At 39.7% G+C, this 18,854-nt stretch overlaps 1 protein-coding gene across 10 annotated transcripts in view; it reads left to right on the top strand.

Moving 5' to 3' along the window:
• Positions 1–18,854, top strand: part of BCAS3 (BCAS3 microtubule associated cell migration factor) — a 574,874-nt gene that overhangs the window by 352,701 nt on the left and 203,319 nt on the right. Inside the window, exon 23 of one of the 10 annotated variants that reach the window (XM_079905178.1) lies at positions 12,101–16,985. The exons of the other annotated variants lie outside the window; for them this stretch is intronic. Coding sequence (XP_079761304.1) covers positions 12,101–12,114 — 14 coding nt within the window. The 3' untranslated portion in view covers positions 12,115–16,985. Of the gene's footprint in view, positions 1–12,100; positions 16,986–18,854 lie in introns of those variants that run through there. 10 annotated transcript variants of the gene reach the window in all.

Genomic DNA, 18,854 nt, shown 5'->3' with positions numbered 1-18,854 from the left:
ACCATACTGTCTTGATTACTGTAGCTTTGTGGTATAGTTTGAAGTTGGGGAGCCTGATTCCTCCAACTCCATTTTTCTTTCTCAAGATTGCTTTGGCTATTCGGGGTCTTTTGTGTTTCCATACAAATAGTAAGATTTTTTCTTCTAATTCTGTGAAGAATGCCATTGGTAGTTTGATAGGGATTGCATTGAATCTGTAGATTGCTTTGGGCAGTATAGTCATTTTCACAATATTGATTCTTCCAATCCAAGAACATGGTATATTTCTCCATCTGTTTATGTCAGCTTTAATTTCTATCATCAGTGTTTTACAGTTTTCTGAGTACAAATCTTTTGCCTCCTTAGGCAGGTTTATTCCTAGGTATTTTATTCTTTTTGTTGCAGGGGTAAATGGGAGTGTTTCCTTAATTTCTCTTTCTGATTTTTCATTGTTGGTGTATGGGAATGCCAGAGATTTGTGTGCATTAATGTTGTATCCTGCAACCTTACCAAATTCACTGATTAGTTCTAGTAGTTATCTGGTGGCATATTTAGGATTTTCTATGTATAATATCATGTCATTGGCAAATAGTGACAGTTTTACTTCTTCTTTTCCAATTTGTATTCCTTTTATTTCTTTTTCTTCTCTGATTGCCGTGGCTAGGACTTCCAAAACTATGGTGAATAAGAGTGGCAAGAATGGACATCCTTGTCTTGTTCCTGATCCTAGTAGAAATGCTTTCAGTTTTTCACCATTGAGTATGATGCTTGCTGTGGGTTTGTCATATATGGCCTTTATTATGTTGAGGTAGGTTCCCTCTATGCCCATTTTGTGGAGAGTTTTTATCATAAATGGTGTTGAATTTTGTCAAAAGCTTTTTCTGCATCTACTGAGATGATCATATGGTTTTTATTTCTTAATTTGTTAATGTGGTGTATCATATTGATTGATTTGCATATATTGAAGAATCCTTGCATCCCTGGGATAAATCCCACTTGATCGTGGTGTATGATTCTTTTAATGTGCTGTTGGATTCTGTTTGCTTGTTTTTTGTTCAGGATTTTTGCATCTATGTTCATCAGTGATACTGGTTTATAATTTTCTTTTTTGTGATATCTTTTTCTGGTTTTGTTATCAGGGTGATGGTGGCTTTGTAGAATGAATTTGGGAGTGTTTCTCCCTCTGCCATTGTTTGGAAGAGTTTGAGAAGGATCCGTGTTAGCTCATCTCTAAATGTTTGATAGAACTCGCCTGTGAAGCCATCCGGTCCTGGACTTTTGTTTGTTGGAAGATTTTTACTTATGGTTTCAATTTCATTACTTGTGATAGGTGTGTTTATATTTTCTAATTCTTCCTGGTTCAGTCTTGGAAAATTGTACCTTTCCAAGAATTTGTCCATTTCTTCGTGGTTGTCCATTTTATTGGCATATAGTTGTTTGTAGTAGTCTCTTATAATCCTTTGTATTTCTGCAGTGTTGGTTGTGATTTCTCCTTTTTCATTTCTAACATTATTGACTTGCATCCTCTCCCTCTTTTCTTGAGGAGTCTGGCTAAGTGTTTATCAATTTTGTTTATCTTCTCAAAGAGCCAGCTTTTAGTTTTATTGACCTTTGCTATTATTTTCTTTGTTTCTATTTCATTTATTTCTGCTCTGATCTTTATGATTTCTTTCCTTCCACTGACTTTGGGTTTTCTTTGTTCTTCTTTCTCTAGTTGTTTTAAGTGTAGGGTCAGATTGTTTACTTGAGATTTTTCTTGTTTCTTGAGATGCGATTGAATTGCTATAAACTTCCCTCTTAGAACTGCTTTTGCTGCATCCCATAGGTTTTGGGTCATCATGTTTTTGTTGTCATTTGTTTCTATGTATTTTTTTATTTCTTCTTTGAGTTCTTCAGTGATCTCTTGGTTATTTAGTAGCGTACTGTTTAGCCTCCATGTGTGTGTTTGTTTTTTTTTTACAGATTTTTTCCTGTAATTGATTTCCAATCTCATAGCGTTGTGGTCAGAAAGGATGCTTGACACGATTTCAGTTTTCTTAAATTTTCTGAGGCTTGATTTGTGACCCAAGATGTGATCTATCCAGGAGAATGTTCCATGTGCACTTGAGAGGAAAGTGTATTCTGCCACTTTTGGGTGGAATGTTCTATAAATACCAATTAGATCTATCTGGTCTATTGTGTCATTTAAAGCTTGTGTTTCCTTATTTATTTTCTGTTTGGATGATCTGTCCGTTGGTGTAAGTGGTGTGTTAAAGTCCCCTAATATTATTGGGTTACTGTCGATTTCTCCTTTCATGGTTGTTAGCATTTGCCTTATGTGTTAAGGTGCTCCTGTGGTGGGTGCATAAACATTTATAATTGTTATATCTTCTTCTTGGATTGATCCTTTGGTCATTATGTAGTGTCCCTCCTTATCTCTTGTAACAGTCTTTATTTTAAAGTCTGTTTTACCTGATACAAGTATTGCTGCTTCAGCTTTCATTTGATTTCCATTTGCATGGAATATCTTTTTTCATCCCTTCACTTTCAGTCTGTACATGTCCCTAGTTCTGAAGTGGGTCTCTTGTAGACAGCATATATATATATGCTGTCTTGTTTTTGTGTCCATTCAGCGAGTCTGTGTCTTTTGGTTGGGGCATTTAATCCATTTACATTCAAAGTTGTTATTGATATCTATGTCCCTATGACCATTTTCTTAATTGTTTTGGGGTTTTTTTGTGTGTGTCTTTTTCTTCTGTTGTGTTTTCTGCTTAGAGAAGTTTCTTTAGCATGTGTTGTAAAGCTGGTTTGGTGGTTCTGAATTCTCGTAGCTTTTGTTTGTCTGAAAAGCTTTTGACATCTCCCTCGAATTTGAATATGATCCTTGCTGGGTAGAGTAATCTTGGTTGTAGGTTTTTCTCTTTCATCATTTTAAGTACATCCTGCCACTCCCTTCTGGGCTGCAGTGTTTCCACTGAAAAATCAGCTGATAACCTTATGGGGATTCCTTGTATGTTATTTTTTGTTTTTCCCTTGCTGCTTTTAATAATTTTTCTTTGAATTTAATTTTTGTTAGTTTGATTAACATGTGTCTTGGTGTGTTTTTCCTAGGGTTTATCCTGTATGGGACTCTCTGTGCTTCCTGGACTTGGGTGACTATTTCCTTTCCCATGTTAGGGAAGTTTTCCACTTCAAAAGGGTGATTTGTTTGATGAGTCAGATATAGCTCAATAAAGCTGTTTTTAAATAAAAAGATTTGGTTTACTAATAGCTGTTACCAGTGGCACTGTTATTGTGTACTGTGAATGAGTGTTTTGTGTTTTTTTTGTCTTGTAGAATAGTTGCTGGTGCAACTCCTTGTGTCACATACTGTGCTAGTTGATGCCAAACATACATTATCTTCTTAATACTGAACAAGCCTGGGAAGTTGACCTGAGTTTTGCTTCTTTCTTTTTTGGCAAATTCAGATGTAGAGAGATTCAGTAACTTGCTCAAAAGTCATGTAACTAGTGAGCATGTATGAAGGGATACAGGACTTAGCTCCTATCTGGTTTCAAAACCTTTGTTTGTATCATTTGACCATGTTGCTTCTGCAAGCCAGTTATTAGCCAGAGGAAGCCTATCTTCTTGGTTAGGCGAAAATGCACATACCTACTAAGGACAATATGTGTATATAGCAGATGTGAGGATTTTTTAAATAAGGGGAACACTATTTTTGTCCAAAATGCTTAGCACTGAGTTTCTCATTGGTAGAACAGCCCATATGCTCTATGGACCATGGTGGAGTTTTTTTTTTTGTTGTAGTTGTAGTTGTTTTGGTTGGTTTGTTTTCTTTGAGTCTGCCAAGGGACCACTTTTTTTTTTCATGTTTTTAGATCCTGAGGTGGTGGGGACTCTAGTCTGAAACATCATAACGATTTGATTCTCAGCCTAGAAATAAAAGAACAAACTTGATAGGTGGCATTATCAGTTCTATCTTTCACTTTGTCTTGAAGCCATGGCACTAAAGCAAATATGACCTATAAGACCGGTCATCCTTAGAATGGCACTGTGCAACAGAACTTTCAGTGATGATGGAAAAGTGCTAGATCTTTGCTGTCCAATATGAGAGCCACGTGTAGCCTTTGAGCACTGGAGGGGTGATGAATGTAACTAAGGAACTATATTTCAAATTTAATTATGATTCATTGAAATTTAAATAGCCATTTGCGTCTACTGACAATCAGATTGGACAGCATAGCTTTAGAAGTCTTCACTTTGATAAAACCACAAATCTAAGCTTAACCCCAGAAAATATCTTAGGGGTCAGAGGCCCCAGTTTCAGATTGAGTAAAGGGAGCCCAGTCTTAGATTGAATAAATGACCAGTGTTGAATACATATGGAGAGTGTAGGAATATCTACTTTCACAGCACAGTTGAATAAGTTATTGTTATACTACAGCTATGTGACTTGTAGAAGGACAAACTTACTCTGTAGGGGATATACTTCAACAATTATAAACATTTTCTAGTAAGCAATTTTGCATTTTTCTGTTGACTTGATTATTATAGTGATAAAATAAATTATCCATCCAGGGGCAATGTTGAGACATTGAGAAATAAAATGGAGAATGTAGTGTATTTGATTGTTTTAGGTGTTTAAGAATTGTTGTTGGAGTAAGAGTCTTACTTTGTTGAAATGCTAGGAATTCTTACCATAACATTTGATTTTTGGCTCTTGGTCCAAATGACAGCTATATTTAGGAATTCAGCAGAAAACTAACAAAATTTTTCTTCTTTGGGGATATTGCTTTCAGAAGATGTAGTGTTTTGGGGGACTTCCCTGGTGGCACAGTGGTTAAGAATCCACCTGCCAATGCAGGGGACACAGGTTCGAGCCCTGATCTAGGAAGATCCCACATGCCACGGAGCAACTAAGCCCGTGTGCCAAAACTACTGAGCCCACGTGCCACAACTACTGAAGCCCGCACACCTAGAGCCCGTGCTCTGCAACGGGAGAAGCCACCACAATGAGAAGCCTGTGCACCACAACAAAGAGTAGCCCCTGCTCACCACAACTAGAGAAAGCCCACGCACAGCAACAGACCCAATGCAGTAAAAATTTTTTAAAAAAAGAAAAGAAGATGTAGTGTTTTGGAATACTTTTCGTATTCATAATATTTTAATTATGATGAGTATAAAAATATTAAGTTGTAAAATTTTCATCAGCAACACATTCATAAAAAGGAGAGAAACACTTTATTTCAAATGCCACCCTAAATTAGCTATTATCTTTGACAAGTTATATTTAAACTCATTTTTTGCCTTTGCTTGTGTGTTCATTACGTCTATTAGATCTAGGAAAAAAGCAACTCAATTATAAGGAGACAGAGATGAGTTTTATTTTTGGATTTTCAAGAGTTACTGTTTTCTTTTTGACTTTTTATTTTATATTGGAGTATAGCTGATTAGCAATGTTGTGTTAGTTTCAGGTGTACAGCAAAGTGATTCAGTTATACGTATACTTGTATCTATTCTTTTTCAAATTCTTTTCCCTAGTAATAGATTGTTACTATTGTTAATATTGAGCAGAGTGCCCTGTGCTATACAGTAAGTCCTGATGGTTATCTATGTTATTTTTTTTATTTGTATTACTATTTCTTTTTTGATGTGGACCATTTTTTAAGTCTTTATTTGTTACAATATTGCTTCTGTTTTGTTTTGGGTTTTTGGCCACGAAGCATGTGGGATCTTAGCTCCCCAACCAGGGATCAAACCTGCACCCCCTGCATTGGAAGATGAAGTCTTAACCACTGGACTGCCAGGGAAGTCCCATAGTTGTCTATTTTAAATATAGCACTGTGTATATGTCAATCCCAAGTGCCATTTTAGAAATATAACTGGGAGGTGGGGACAGAAAGGGGTCCGTGGTGTTGGAAGGACTGGGGCCTGCACGTGTGCTTTGGCATATGTGTGTTTGTAGTACTAACTCTTAGATTTCCCCCGAGGGTAGTTTTATTTCATTTATTTATTTATTTTTGGCTGCGTTGGGTCTTCGTTGCTGTGCGTGGGCTCTCTCTCGTTGCGGCGAGTGGGGGCTACTCTTCGTTGCAGTGCACGGGCTTCTCGTTGCGGTGGCTTCTCGTGTTGTGGAGCACAGGCTCTAGGCATGAGGGCTTCAGTAGTTGTGGTGTGCAGGCTCAGTAGTTGTGGCACACAGGCTCGGTAGTTGTGGCACACAGGCTCAGTAGTTGTGGCACACGGGCTTAATTGCTCCGCAGCATGTGGGATCTTCCCAGACTCAAACCCATGTCCCCTGCATTGGCAGGTGGATTCTTAACCACGGAGCCACCAGGGAAGTCCCGTGGTTATATTTTAAAAGTAATAGTATGTGCATTTCGTGCTGCATTTAAAATGGATAACCAACAAGAGTTCCTGTTAATTTTTTATTTATGTTTATTTTGCCCTAGCATGTACCTTGTATTAATTGCTAGTGGTTGAAATTCTGAAGTCCAGGTGCATTCTTCACTTGATCTTAGCCAAAAGGCCAAGAAACGTAAGGTGCATTCTCAAAGATTATACATTATTCTCCTTAGAGTTACAGATGACCTAATCTAAAAATTTGGAAGACTTTAAAAGAAAAAAAAAGCATAAAGATATTTTTTTCCCTTCCCCATTTCCCGACTTGCTCCTTTTAAGGAAGTGTGATGAAATTAAAGATGTCTGTGATCTGGCTGAAAGAGGTTCACAAACACTGTTTCCATATTTGTGGTTTTGGTATTTCCTCCTACACATGTGTCTTCCTTCTTCAGTTTCTTACTCACTCTGTCAGGAGAGAATTGGCTGCTCTTTCTGTGTACTGTGCGTATATCAGATGGGCTCAGTGGGGGCTTTGTAGCAGAAACCATAAAGTCCAGGAGTTGGTGAGCCAGTTAAGAAATTTCCCTCAAAGAATTCCTTGTGTGGACTGCTTATCAGAAAAGATGTAAATGTTATTACTGATGGTTTCCTAGATATCAAATATGCAGCACAGTTCAGTGTGATTAAAAGTCACTGTGCTCCATGCTCTAAGGGGTACAAAAAATGAAAAGGGTATGCTCCCTGACCCTTAGAACCTTGGAATTCAGGGGATAAAAATCAAACTCTAGTGACCATAGTACAAGACCAATCAAGTCCTCTCAGAGTACAAATAAGGGAAAGATGAGTTCTAACTGGGGCGATGAGAGACAGTTGTGTGAAAAAAAAAAAAAAGCCATTTGAGCTAAATTTTGAGAAATAGGTAGAATTTTGATAGGTAAAGATTCAAGAAATGGACTCCTATTGGCAAGAAGCAAAGGCACCAAGTCAGACACATAATAATTTGAGGACAACCTGGAGTCTGCTTTGAATATATAGGAGGGGATATGTGCGGGGAATTTTGGGAGCTTCAGCTGTCTAGGGAGGTTATGACCAGACAGTGAAAGGAAAGTGCTGGTAGAAGAGTTGGAATAGAGGACAAGGAATGAAAAGTGTTTGAGGTGATGAGTGATCTGTTTAGGAAGACTGTCCTAGCAGCAGGATTGAATAGGTGTGGTAAAGGCTAAAGAAAAGTAACCTTGTTAAGTGGTTATCACAGTCAGCCATTTACCTGGTAATCACACCAAGAGAGGCTTGATTTGTAAAGCCACATAACGCATATATGTGGAATCTAGAAAAATGGTGCAGATGAACTGGTCTGCAAGGCAGAAATAGAGACACAGATGTAGAGAACAAATGTATGGACACCAAGGAGGGAAAGTGGGGCAGTGGGGGGTGGTAGTGGTGGTGGTGGGATGAATTGGGAGATAGGGATTGACATATATACACTAATATGTATAAAATAGGTAACTAGGACTTCCCTGGTGGCACAGTGGTTAAGAATCCACCTGCCAATGCAGGGGACATGGGTTCGAGCCCTGGTCCGGGAAGATCCCGCATGCCTCAGAGCAACTAAGCCCGTGCACCACAACTACTGAGCCTGCGCTCTAGAGCCCGCGAGACACAACTACTGAGCCCACGTGCCACAACTACTGAAGCCCGCACGCATAGAGCCTGTGCTCCGCAACAGGAGAAGCCACTGCAGTGAGAAGCCCGAGCACCACAACGAAGAGTAGCCCCCGCTCGCCACAACTAGAGAAAGCCCGCACCCAGCAACAAAGACCCCACACAGCCAAAAGTAAATAAATAAAAATTTTAAAAATAGATAAATAATAAGAACCTGCTGTATAAAAATAAATAAAATTCGGAAAAAAAGGTTGCTAATCTTTCCTCTCCATCCCCGCCCCTCGACCCCAAGAAACAGTGCTCTGGCATTTGGCCATCTTAGGATAACTTTTGTACAACTTTGGAATGCAAAATAGAGAGAGAGAGAGAGAAAGAAAAGAATACTCATTATAAAGTCAGCAAAAAGCTTCTAGTTTGTGATTTTTTAATTAATAAGTAGGTAGACTGTTCTTACATAAAATGTGGATGTCCGTTCTTTTCCTTATTAAATGACTGTATGACATTGGGCACATTACAGATTGTAATGTAGTTATTTGGTAGTGCATGATTTAAGATACATTTTGTCCCAATCTGCAAGTGTCCTGGCAAATGTTAAGTGAACGAAAAGCATGCCTCCCCATGCCCTTTGTTCATCTGAGTGATTTTTTTCAAAAGTATAATACTGAAACGGTGCAGGCTGAAGCCAAGTGAGAGACCATTGCCGCCACTGCTACTTTCCATTATCAGTACTGTCACTTCTTGGCTTTGCTGTGGCTCACCTGTACAGATGCACTGGGCTGGTTCATTTAGATCAGGCAGCAAGCATTCATCCTCTATCCTGAGTCCTTACCCCGATATATTAATACTAATATAATTAATTATATAATTATATGTAATATAATGTAATATATTAATATTACATTCTTTTTTTTTTTTTTTTTTTTTTTTTGCGGTACGCGGGCCTCTCACTGTTGTGGCCTCTCCCGTTGCGGAGCACAGGCTCCGGACGCGCAGGCTCAGTGGCCATGGCTCACGGGCCCAGCCGCTCCGCGGCATGTGGGATCTTCCCGGACCGGGGCACGAACCCATGTCCCCTGCATCAGCAGGCGGACTCTCAACCACTGCGCCACCAGGGAAGCCCTAATATTACATTCTTCAACCAAGGCTCCTTACATTTGTGTATGTGACATTCGATTTTTTAAGGATCGACAGTTATAAACAGGTTGAAGCACCTTTGTTTTAGATTATGAGCTTATTGAAAGTTCCCATTAAACAATTATACTGAAATACTTAAGTTCTTAAAAGAAGTTTGTTGAGGGTTATGATTTACAAAAATGGAATATTTTTACCCCCATTTCTTCCTTCACTTCCTCCTTTCCACCTTATACATACCTCCTCTCTTTATTGGTATTTATCACATGTAAGATTCTCTTACTTAATTCTTAAAAGTAAGCTACCATTTATTATTCTTGGCTAAGCACTCTACACGTATTATTTCATTTAATCTTCTCAACAATTCTATGAGGGAATTATTATTCCAGTTTTAGAGATGAGGAGACAGGGAACTTGCCCAAGGATACAAAGTTAGTAATTGGCAGAGCCAAATTTACAACCAGGTCTGTATGACTGAAGCTGATGTCTTCACCGCTGTACTTCCTTGACCACTGTAGAGTGTCTTCCTTGGTGCCAGACGATGTGACCCCAGTTTTGGTAATGGAGGAACACTGGTCCAAAATATCTGTTTGCATAGAGGAGTCATAGACTTTTAAGAATGGAAGGGTATATGGAGGTCATCAGCCCTCATGTCAAACAAAAGTCCTGTGTATCTGAGACATGCTAGGTTTATCTAGATTCATGTAGGGAAATCCCTGGCGGTCCAGTGGTTAGGACTCCATGCTTCCATTGAAGGGGTCAGGGGTTCAATCCCTGGTCAGGGGACTAAGATCCCGCATGCCACATGGCAAAAACAAAAAACAAACTAGATTCAGGTAGTGCCCTGGGTAGTTAGTACTAGTAACAACGACCTATGGGGAAGGGGAGAAGTTTATCATCAGAAAAAAATGATTTTTGGGTGGACGTGAAGGCCGAAAGAGGCCGTCACTGTGGAATAGTGTACTTGAAGGGTCTCTGCTTTTTCATGTACTGTGTCTGATTTGATGACATCTGGAATTTGCCTCAAAATAATACAGGAGGAGAGAGGTGGATGTGGATGGGGCAGGATTGGCCATGGCTTGATGGTTGTTGGGTGGTGTGAAGGATGCTTGGGTTTTATTATATTTTTCTGTCTATTTTGGTGTATGTTCAAAATCCTTCATAATAAAATGTTTTAGAAATTTAATTTGAAAGCCCTGTTTTCATGATTTTGTAGTGGTTAGATTATGTATATGTTTTCTTATCCAAAAGTCTCTTGGATGTTTTAGTCAAGAGAAGCATTTTTTCCTCGCGTTTATTCCCTCTTAGAATCTCCTTCCTCTCTTTTTTCTGAATATTTGTTAAAGAAAGGACTCAACTTTTCCAGTGCTGAAGCTAACTGTCAGCTGCCTATATGGCTGCAGTGTTGGGATAATTCATCTAATTTCTCTTATGAGTAACTTCTCTTTGACATTATTTTTGAACTCAAAGACTTGCTTGCATTGTTCTTGTTAGTAAAAAAAAAATCGCTAGGATGTACTTAGTAATTGGAGTCAGCTGCACTTAAGACTGTTCAGCCAGACTGTTATTTTAGCCTTCACTAGTAAGGTTTTTAACACCAGTTTGACCTTACTTTGAAACATTCTCAAAATACCATACTTTAATATCGATTTATATACTTTCCTACTAAGGCAGGGCAGGGTCCCTGGGGAAAAAAATAATGAAACTCTTACTTCCCACAAATACAAGAATCAAGGTAGATTTTTCTGGTTTTGTTTTTTAAAGAAAAATAGGGAAAGACTTTGGGTAAAGGTTTCCTTTGGTTAGGGCATGATGTTTGCAAAAATGCATTCTGAGTATACAAGCGACAGAAATATAGGATACCTACAGATTAGGTGGGCTGATTCCCGTGGTGTGTGAAGATGGGAGACCAAATGCTCAATTTGTAGCCCCAAGCAGATGCTCGAAGAATTTGTTTCTGAATGCTAAATATTATACTAAATTTCCCAGACTTCACGCCAGTTATACTTTAGGCAAGTAAAGTACCAATTTTATAAAATTTGCTGAAAATAACTTCTACGTTTCTGTTCATTCCAGAGGAGGACAGTGTTCTGATTCCTTCCTTCTCTTTGCTTTTTGCCATGGTCCCTCTTTTCTTGACCCGGGATAAACTCCCATCTGGTAGCATGTCAGAGGCAGAATAAATTTAGGAGTGTAGATGTTCTTTTTTAACGTAGATGGAGAGGGTTATAGTATTCTCAGGATTTCAATGCTTTCTCTGAGGACACAACTATCAGCAGATCCATATAAGGTAGCCGGACTGCTTCCCATCTCCTCCGAGCCTTCTGCGCTCATGTCTAGATACCGTGATAGATCCAGTGCCTGTGAAGACCTGGAACATTTCAGACAATAACTCAGACTTGTTTTCTTATGCTATATATAGGAATTGAGCAAGTGTTTTATAATGAAATATCCCTCCAGGCACTCTGCATCTCCTGGTGATGCAAAACCCTCAGACACCCAGTAAACAGTCCTTTTTAAGTTTAAAATTCTTTCTTTTGGCTGCTTTATTTCTGTTACCTTTCTGAAATATTTGGCCCAATAGTTTTCATAAAATAATAAAATCTGTGAGAGATTAAAATTTTCTGATGATTGATCCTCAGTAGCTAAAAAATCGATTCTGTAACAATACAGCATTTCTCTGCATGGTCTTGAGCTTCCGTTCTTGGACTTTTACATTTGCTTTTATTAACGCTTTATTTTCTTGACTTCAAGTCAACAATTGGAATGGTTTTTGAGTGGCGGAGGAAGCTAAAGGTTAAAGATAATTTCTTAGTAAGTTGATTTACATCAAAGAATTACATCATCTAGATTAATGGAAATAATGATACTGGTGAGATTTCCAGACCAGGATCATTCCAGCATTTGGAGTACGTTCTCGGTGGCTCTAAACTTGTTTGGCTTACCCCCTAAGGTTTAAAACAGAAAAAATATAAAAGTGTTTAAATTTTTCTTTCTCTTTCCTTATCAGAAATATTCATTTAGACCATAACAACTGTTAGAACAAGATAACAACTCCAGGCCAGCTGTCAAATGTTTACCATTATCAAAACTCTCCCTGGAGGGAGATGCAACTTTGGCTCGCCTCACCGGCAGTAATTTAATTTTTCCTTCATTCTGACTCGGAAATGGCAGCATTTTTCAAAGCTTCCTCCCACTGATGGCTGAAATTTTCCTTGTGAAATGATTTCCACCAGTCTTGAATCTTTCTTGTTTCTGCCGTCTTCACCTTTGCTGATGGTTCTGCAACTCATCACCAGCTATGCAAACTGACAGTTCACATCCTGGGGCAGCAGCGGGGTCTGGCCTGCAGAAAGGAGCAGCCTGACCAAATTTACGCTCACAAGATCTCTTAATTCACAAAAGCATTTGCTCTAGTTCCTGTTCTCTGCTGCAGGGGCTTCGGAGAGGGAGTGGGGGTGGGGGCAGGACCGTTGGGAGAATGTTCTGAAGAAAAGAGAGGCTCTCTTCACACTCTACTGAGTACACAGACTTTGGAGATGAAAAACAGACGGAGAGAGGCATTTCCAACCATCTTGCTGATCTGCGCGGGAGTTCATTGAACTGTACAGCATAGCACCAGAGCCTCGTGTCATTTAATGTTCCTTCTTAAAATCGTTCTTAAATGTTCAGCAAAAATATCCCTCCCCCTTTGACTCAAGTTGACAAAGAATATAAAAATTAAAAAGGAAGAAAAGGCGAACTATCGCCGTGAGAATGACCAGAAATCACTTGGCTCTCTGGAGAGTTCTGCTGAATAGGAAAGTCCTCTTAACAAGAGTGGACAGAGGAAGTTTTAGGTTTGATCTGAACTTCATGTTCATGACAGATTTCATTTTTTTTCTTCCTTCACAAATTTCAACCCAGGCCACTTGTTTGCAGAAACTGCCAAACCTTCCCTGGCTGCTGCTAAGATGCTCCTGAAATTTGAGGTTGCCTTTTGTCTTCTTCTTGGTAGAGACATATTTTTGTCTTTTTCCCTGCAGCCCCTCAGCTCTTCTACAGAGGACTCATCCCTCTCTGCACAGTCTACCCCAGACAGACAGCTGGTGCGTTACTGTTTGTAGCACAGGATCACTTATGTACTTGTGAACCAGTTTGGGTCGGTCTGAAAATTGCTTTTGAACACAGATTGTTTATAATGACTGACCTCATACGCCTATTTCTACCCACTCCCTCCCCAGCTGTCTGAGACAACCTAATCAAAATGGTAGGTTGTTTGCCTGGCTTTGAGTATGGGACTGTAATTAAAGTAAAAATGAGAGAATCCTGCCGCTAGAGAGACAGATTTGAATTCTAGGCTTCGCTCTTCCACTATGTTCTTCAATTTTTTTCCTTGTAATCCTCGTGATCCCAGTGAAAGGGTGATAACACCATCAAGTCCCTAATTTGGATCCCGCTAATTCCAAATGTATGCTGATGCGGAATTGAACTATCTGGAAGTAAATTTTGTTATACAAATTGGTATCTTAAATATTAGTTTACTGAAGAAACGAAAACTTTTCAAACACTTCTGCTGATACAGTTAGCTGTGTACAGCATTCCTAATTACAGGTGTTTCTTTTATCAGCGTAGATCTAACAGACTTCTACCTCTCAGCAAGTATTCTTCTGAAGTAGCACTCACCTGTTTCCTTGTTTGAGACTAGTGGTTTCCTGAGTTGCCCGAATTAGAGGTATTTTTATGTTCTCAACAATGCTTTGGGAATACACACTTGAGCTTACAAGTTGGTTAGGGATGCAAATACCCATACAAAATCGTATGTGCTAAATTCCAGAAGAAGCTTGATAAAAAGTAAGTGCTATAGGAGCTTTAGATCATAGAGATATTTGGAAGGTCTGAAGACAGCACATATACATATATATGCTGCTTTCAAAAAACTTTCCAAATATATATATAAAAACAAAATACATGGACGTTTTAAAAAATTATTTCCAGCACTTGATGTATTCTGTGCCACGTAAAATGTTTAGCTGATACCTGTGAAACCTCTCTCCATTTTGGAGTCAACGGATTTTATTTGGTGTAGTAGTTCTTTTATTGAGTACTTACTATGTACCAAACACTGTGCGCCAAACACAGTTCCAAACTCTGTTTTAAGCTATCCATGGAGGGTTCAAAAACTCAGATGCTCCGATGGCCAGGTTTAAGCCGGGGAACTGTATATAGCAAATTACCTGCATTTAAGGTTCTGTCGCTACTCCGTTCCATGTTGCTGTTGCCAGACCTTCCATTTAGTCAAGAGAGACAGGAAATGCACATTTTTATGGATATTTCCTGATTTTTAAACCAGTACAGGCCAAATAAAAGTTTGTGACTTTTGCATTATATACTCAACCCCGTTGTATCCTCACGACATCCCTACAAGATAGGGATAGTTATTTGTATCTGGCCACTTTCAGTATAGCCAATAAGTAGCAAAAGTAGAGCTTTACCCCCAGGCCTATCTCCAAAAACTACGGTGTTACTGGGCTCTCTCCTTTCTCCCCTAGATTTGTGGGGATGGAGCTGGGGATAGTTTTGGCAGAAAAGTGCTGTTTGGTTAAAGCCAGGCCCTTAACAAAATTATCACATCTTGTATTACTGTACCGTAGAGTGTCATCTTCCAGAGAACAGTTATGTATGGCTTGAGGGGAGTTAATTATAACAAGAAGGTATTGGTGACTATAAATATCAAACAAAAGCTCTGTTGCCTTTGCTGCAGATTTATTATTTCAACCTCATTGTACTTCTAGAAGAGCTACACAAATACTCTAAACCGTTTGTAGAGTTCTTCATTTCACAGAGTGGCAAAAGTGTTAGTGGCAATTTTACAAGGCCTGACCTTGACAGAGAGGAGAAATCTGTAGTTCTCAGGATCTACTAAATATTCAATCACTTTTGTTAAAATTCTAATATGAACTTTGTGGCCTGAAGGAGTTAACACACCTCCACAAACCTGCCTTCAGCTGGTAAGATCAGGCCCGTGATTATTATTATATACAGCTGTAAAAAGCTGGTTACATAGCATAAATTGCATTGAAACACTTAGGCCACAAGATTACTCAAGAAGAATTGTATTGCTTGTTCAGTCATATATTTTGATCTTTATTGCTAGTAGTTTATTCTCCTGAGAGTTGGGGATTAGCCTTGCTTTTAATGTAAAAAGTGTATCTATGAGGGTAAAAATATAAAATGAAAATAGATTTTTAATGGCAACTTTGGTTCTTAGCATTAATTTTACATGCCTTTTTCATTCTGAACTTATAAACAGTTTGGAGAAACATATGAGAGATTTGTGAACAGGGGCAAGAGAGGGTCAAATGTATCAAATCCTTGGATTCCAGCAAATGTAGGATTTGTGGACAAGCAGAGAAGCACACATGTGTTGGGAATGTAAATTAAAATAAAACCTCACTTTGTGGAGACTTTGAGAAGCGAGCACACCACTTTATGGCGCATGTCTGAGGCGTTCATCTCCTTAATTAACCAAATATTAAAATAAACATTCATTTTATCAGTCTGCATTTTTTCCTCTCTGGATGAAAGTGTTTCAGGAAAAATCATAAAAGAATCTATGGTAGCTCAGAGAGGTTAAACTCAACAGTTGTTTTCTTTGAAGTCCCTGGCCATGAGGTTAATTGCCAAAACTGCTTGTGGAAAAGGTGGTAACAATTTAACAAGACTGTACAACTGCAGAGACTTAGATGAATATCAGGTGTTTGCAGAAGTTTTTTTCCTCACAGGAAAGGGGGTGGGGAGGAGAGGAACAGAATGAGAAACAGGGGAAGAGGGAGGCCTGAATAAAGTCCCAGCTAAACAGCCAATAATTCTTTGTTTGCTTAGCCAATCATCCTGTAATTGGCCGGGAGGCTAATAGGAGTCTATTGATTGGTCAGGAGGAGTGCTTACTGTGGCTATTTTTACTGTATGCTTCCAGACAGAAGGCTGCAATTACTGGAGCTCTCATTCCCACTTTTTAGGGCCGTGGTCGCTCTGATTTATGAAACCCGATCAAGTTGCTCTTGGCAGTTTATGTTTTAAGTGTTGCCTTCTGGGTCTTTGCTGCTTATGGGTCAGTGTGCTATTTCTCATCATTTATTGTGGTCATTTGAATAGGTAAGCTTATTTATGACTTATTGAAGGAGGAATACATTAAAAATAATCACCACCACCCGCGTGGACTGAAAAGTGGGAACCATTGGACAAGCTGTGTGATAGAGCCCTACCTGCTCTAGAAATAGAAATTCTGCTCCCGGCGTAGAATTCCCATTGATCACGAGATAAAATAATGCAGTCCTCTCTTTTATCTGCCTTCCACAGACAGGTTTCTCAACTCTCCCCGTTCCTTTGCCTTCCTTGATTACACTTGGATTTGCTCTTGTAGACCTTTTAATAATTGGATTTGGTGGCTGCTGTTTTAGAGTTCAGGAAACTGAGGCCATGTTTAAAAATGACTTGCACCATCCAGACTGCTTCTGGAGCTTGTGGCATGGCTCTTCTGTCTTAACCCATCCTGACCTGGTCCTGACCTGGTCCTGACCCGAGCATTACTAATAAGGTACTTAACCTCATCATTTCATTTCTCACTTGCTAAACTTGACTATAAATCCTTCCGTTACTCAAGATCTGGTTTTCCACCCTCGCTCAAACCTTCTTTTGTAGTTCAGAGTTTCCTGGGAGCCCGGTTGAAGGGGCATAAATCTCTACTGATGATAAGGCCCTGAGCCCCAGATTTCTGGGGAGCCACATCTAGACGACCAGATTTCACCTGCACTGCCAGCTTGTCACTTCAGGCCGTGATGACCACAGCTACTGCTGCTGCTACTGCTGCTGCTACTACTGCCTCCTGTTTCTCCTGCTTCTTTAATTTTGCTACTGCTATTAAAAAAATACAAAACACGTTAAGGACTTCTGCAGATCCTCTCGTTGCTTCTGAAGATCTCCATCATTCAGCATCCACGTTTTGAATGACTGCCCCATTTCGGGGGCTCTTGCAAGTACTGTGGATACAGTGGCGATGACAGTAGACCACAGCTTTCCGAGCTGATCATGCTACCCCGAGTGTGGCGAACGTTGCTAAAACCCAGCGAACTTCCTGTAAGAAGTGTGGCAAGCACCAACCCCACTATGTGACCCAGTACAAGAAGGGCAAGGATCCTCTGCCCACAGAGAGCAGCATTATGACAAGAAGCAGAGGCTATAGTAGGCAGACTAGGTTATCCTTTCCTTGAACTGGAAGGACATAAGAGAATCAAGTGATCCAGTTCTAAACTTCATGTTTCATTTTATTATGAAGAGTGTAAAATCTTGAGGTTACATTAAAAAAAAAAAAAAAAAAAACCAAAACTATCCCAGTACTGCAGATTCCTGGTCATTTTCCTTTTGGAGAGAAAGGTGCCCTTGAGTTTGGTGGGTACACCTCCCTCTACAAAGCAGTGAAAGATAGGATTGCCCCACATGGCAGAGGAACTACCAACAGCCTCACAGAGTTTTTTCTATATGTGAACCACTTATTATTGAACTTTCTTATTTATGCTGTCTTGACATTGCAGGAGATAATGCCTTTCCTTGGTCCTTCTTTTAAAAATTTTCTTCCTGGACATCCCTGGTGGTGCAGTGGTTAAGAATCCACCTGCCAATGCAGGGGACACGGGTTCAAGCCCTGGTCCAGGAAGATCCCACATGCCGTGGAGCAACTAAGCCCGTGCGCCACAACTACTGAGCCTGCACTCTAGAGCCCGCGAGCCACAGCTACTGAGCCCGCGTGCTTCAACTACTGAAGCCCGCACACCTAGAGCCCGTGCTCCGCAGCAAGAGAAGCCACCGCAGTGAGAAGCCCGCGCACCACAACAAAGAGTAGCTCCTGCTCGCCGCAACCAGAGAAAGCCCACGCACAGCAACTAAGACCCAATGCAGCCAAAAATAAAATTAATTAATTAATTAATTAAAAACCAATATACAGTTATAAAAAAATTTTTTTTCTTCCATCATCTTACTCTAACAGTTTTTCTCCTAATCCTCCTGAGTTCACTAGAGCTCGGAAGAACCTTGATAGTTTTCTCATCTGTCCATTTGTCCATAGAACTTTCTTTGTCTTCTTGTTGCTTCTGCAAATAAGAGTGGCCCTTTCCTGCCATGCCCTCCACCTCATTACCTCACGTTAGAAGTCTCTTCTGATTATGATTCCATCTTTTGTGAGTCTTTTCAACTATTCTGACTAATTTGCTATCATCGTGTTATGAGGTAGGAGTGTTAATCTGACCTCTCAGTGTGGCAGTTACTTGTATAACTTCTCATAATTGGATTTGGTGGCTGATATTTTAGAGTTAAGGCAACTGAGGCCATGTTCAAGGAAAGCGTAAAGGTTAGTGGCCAAATACCCCATAGGGTAGTCTGCCACCAGTTCCACTAGACTTTAAGAATATCACTCCTGCCTTTCACCCTGGTTCACATCTAGGCAAAATTACCTTTTCTCTTGGTTTTCTATTGGTTACGGTTTTTACTATGACTATCGTAAGGAAAGAGATGACTCAATGTGCTTAAAAGATCTGACCTCACCAACCCCCCCATTGTAATGTGACAGCTCCTATTTACTTAATTTGGAATTCACAAGAGAAGGTAGCTTGGTACTTTTAGACAGACCACGTGTTCTTTAGCCTTTGCTTTTTTCATTAGCCCCAAATCTCAGAGTCCCAGGGAAAGGTCCCTGAAATGCATTCTTTCCACCTCTGTATGCCTTTAGA

This window comes from Stenella coeruleoalba (genome assembly GCF_951394435.1).
Source record: "Stenella coeruleoalba genome assembly, chromosome: 19".
Classification (NCBI taxonomy): Eukaryota; Metazoa; Chordata; class Mammalia; order Artiodactyla; family Delphinidae; genus Stenella; species Stenella coeruleoalba.
The sequence above is the reverse complement of the archived record's forward strand: the minus strand, read 5'-3'. Positions and strand labels throughout refer to the sequence as shown.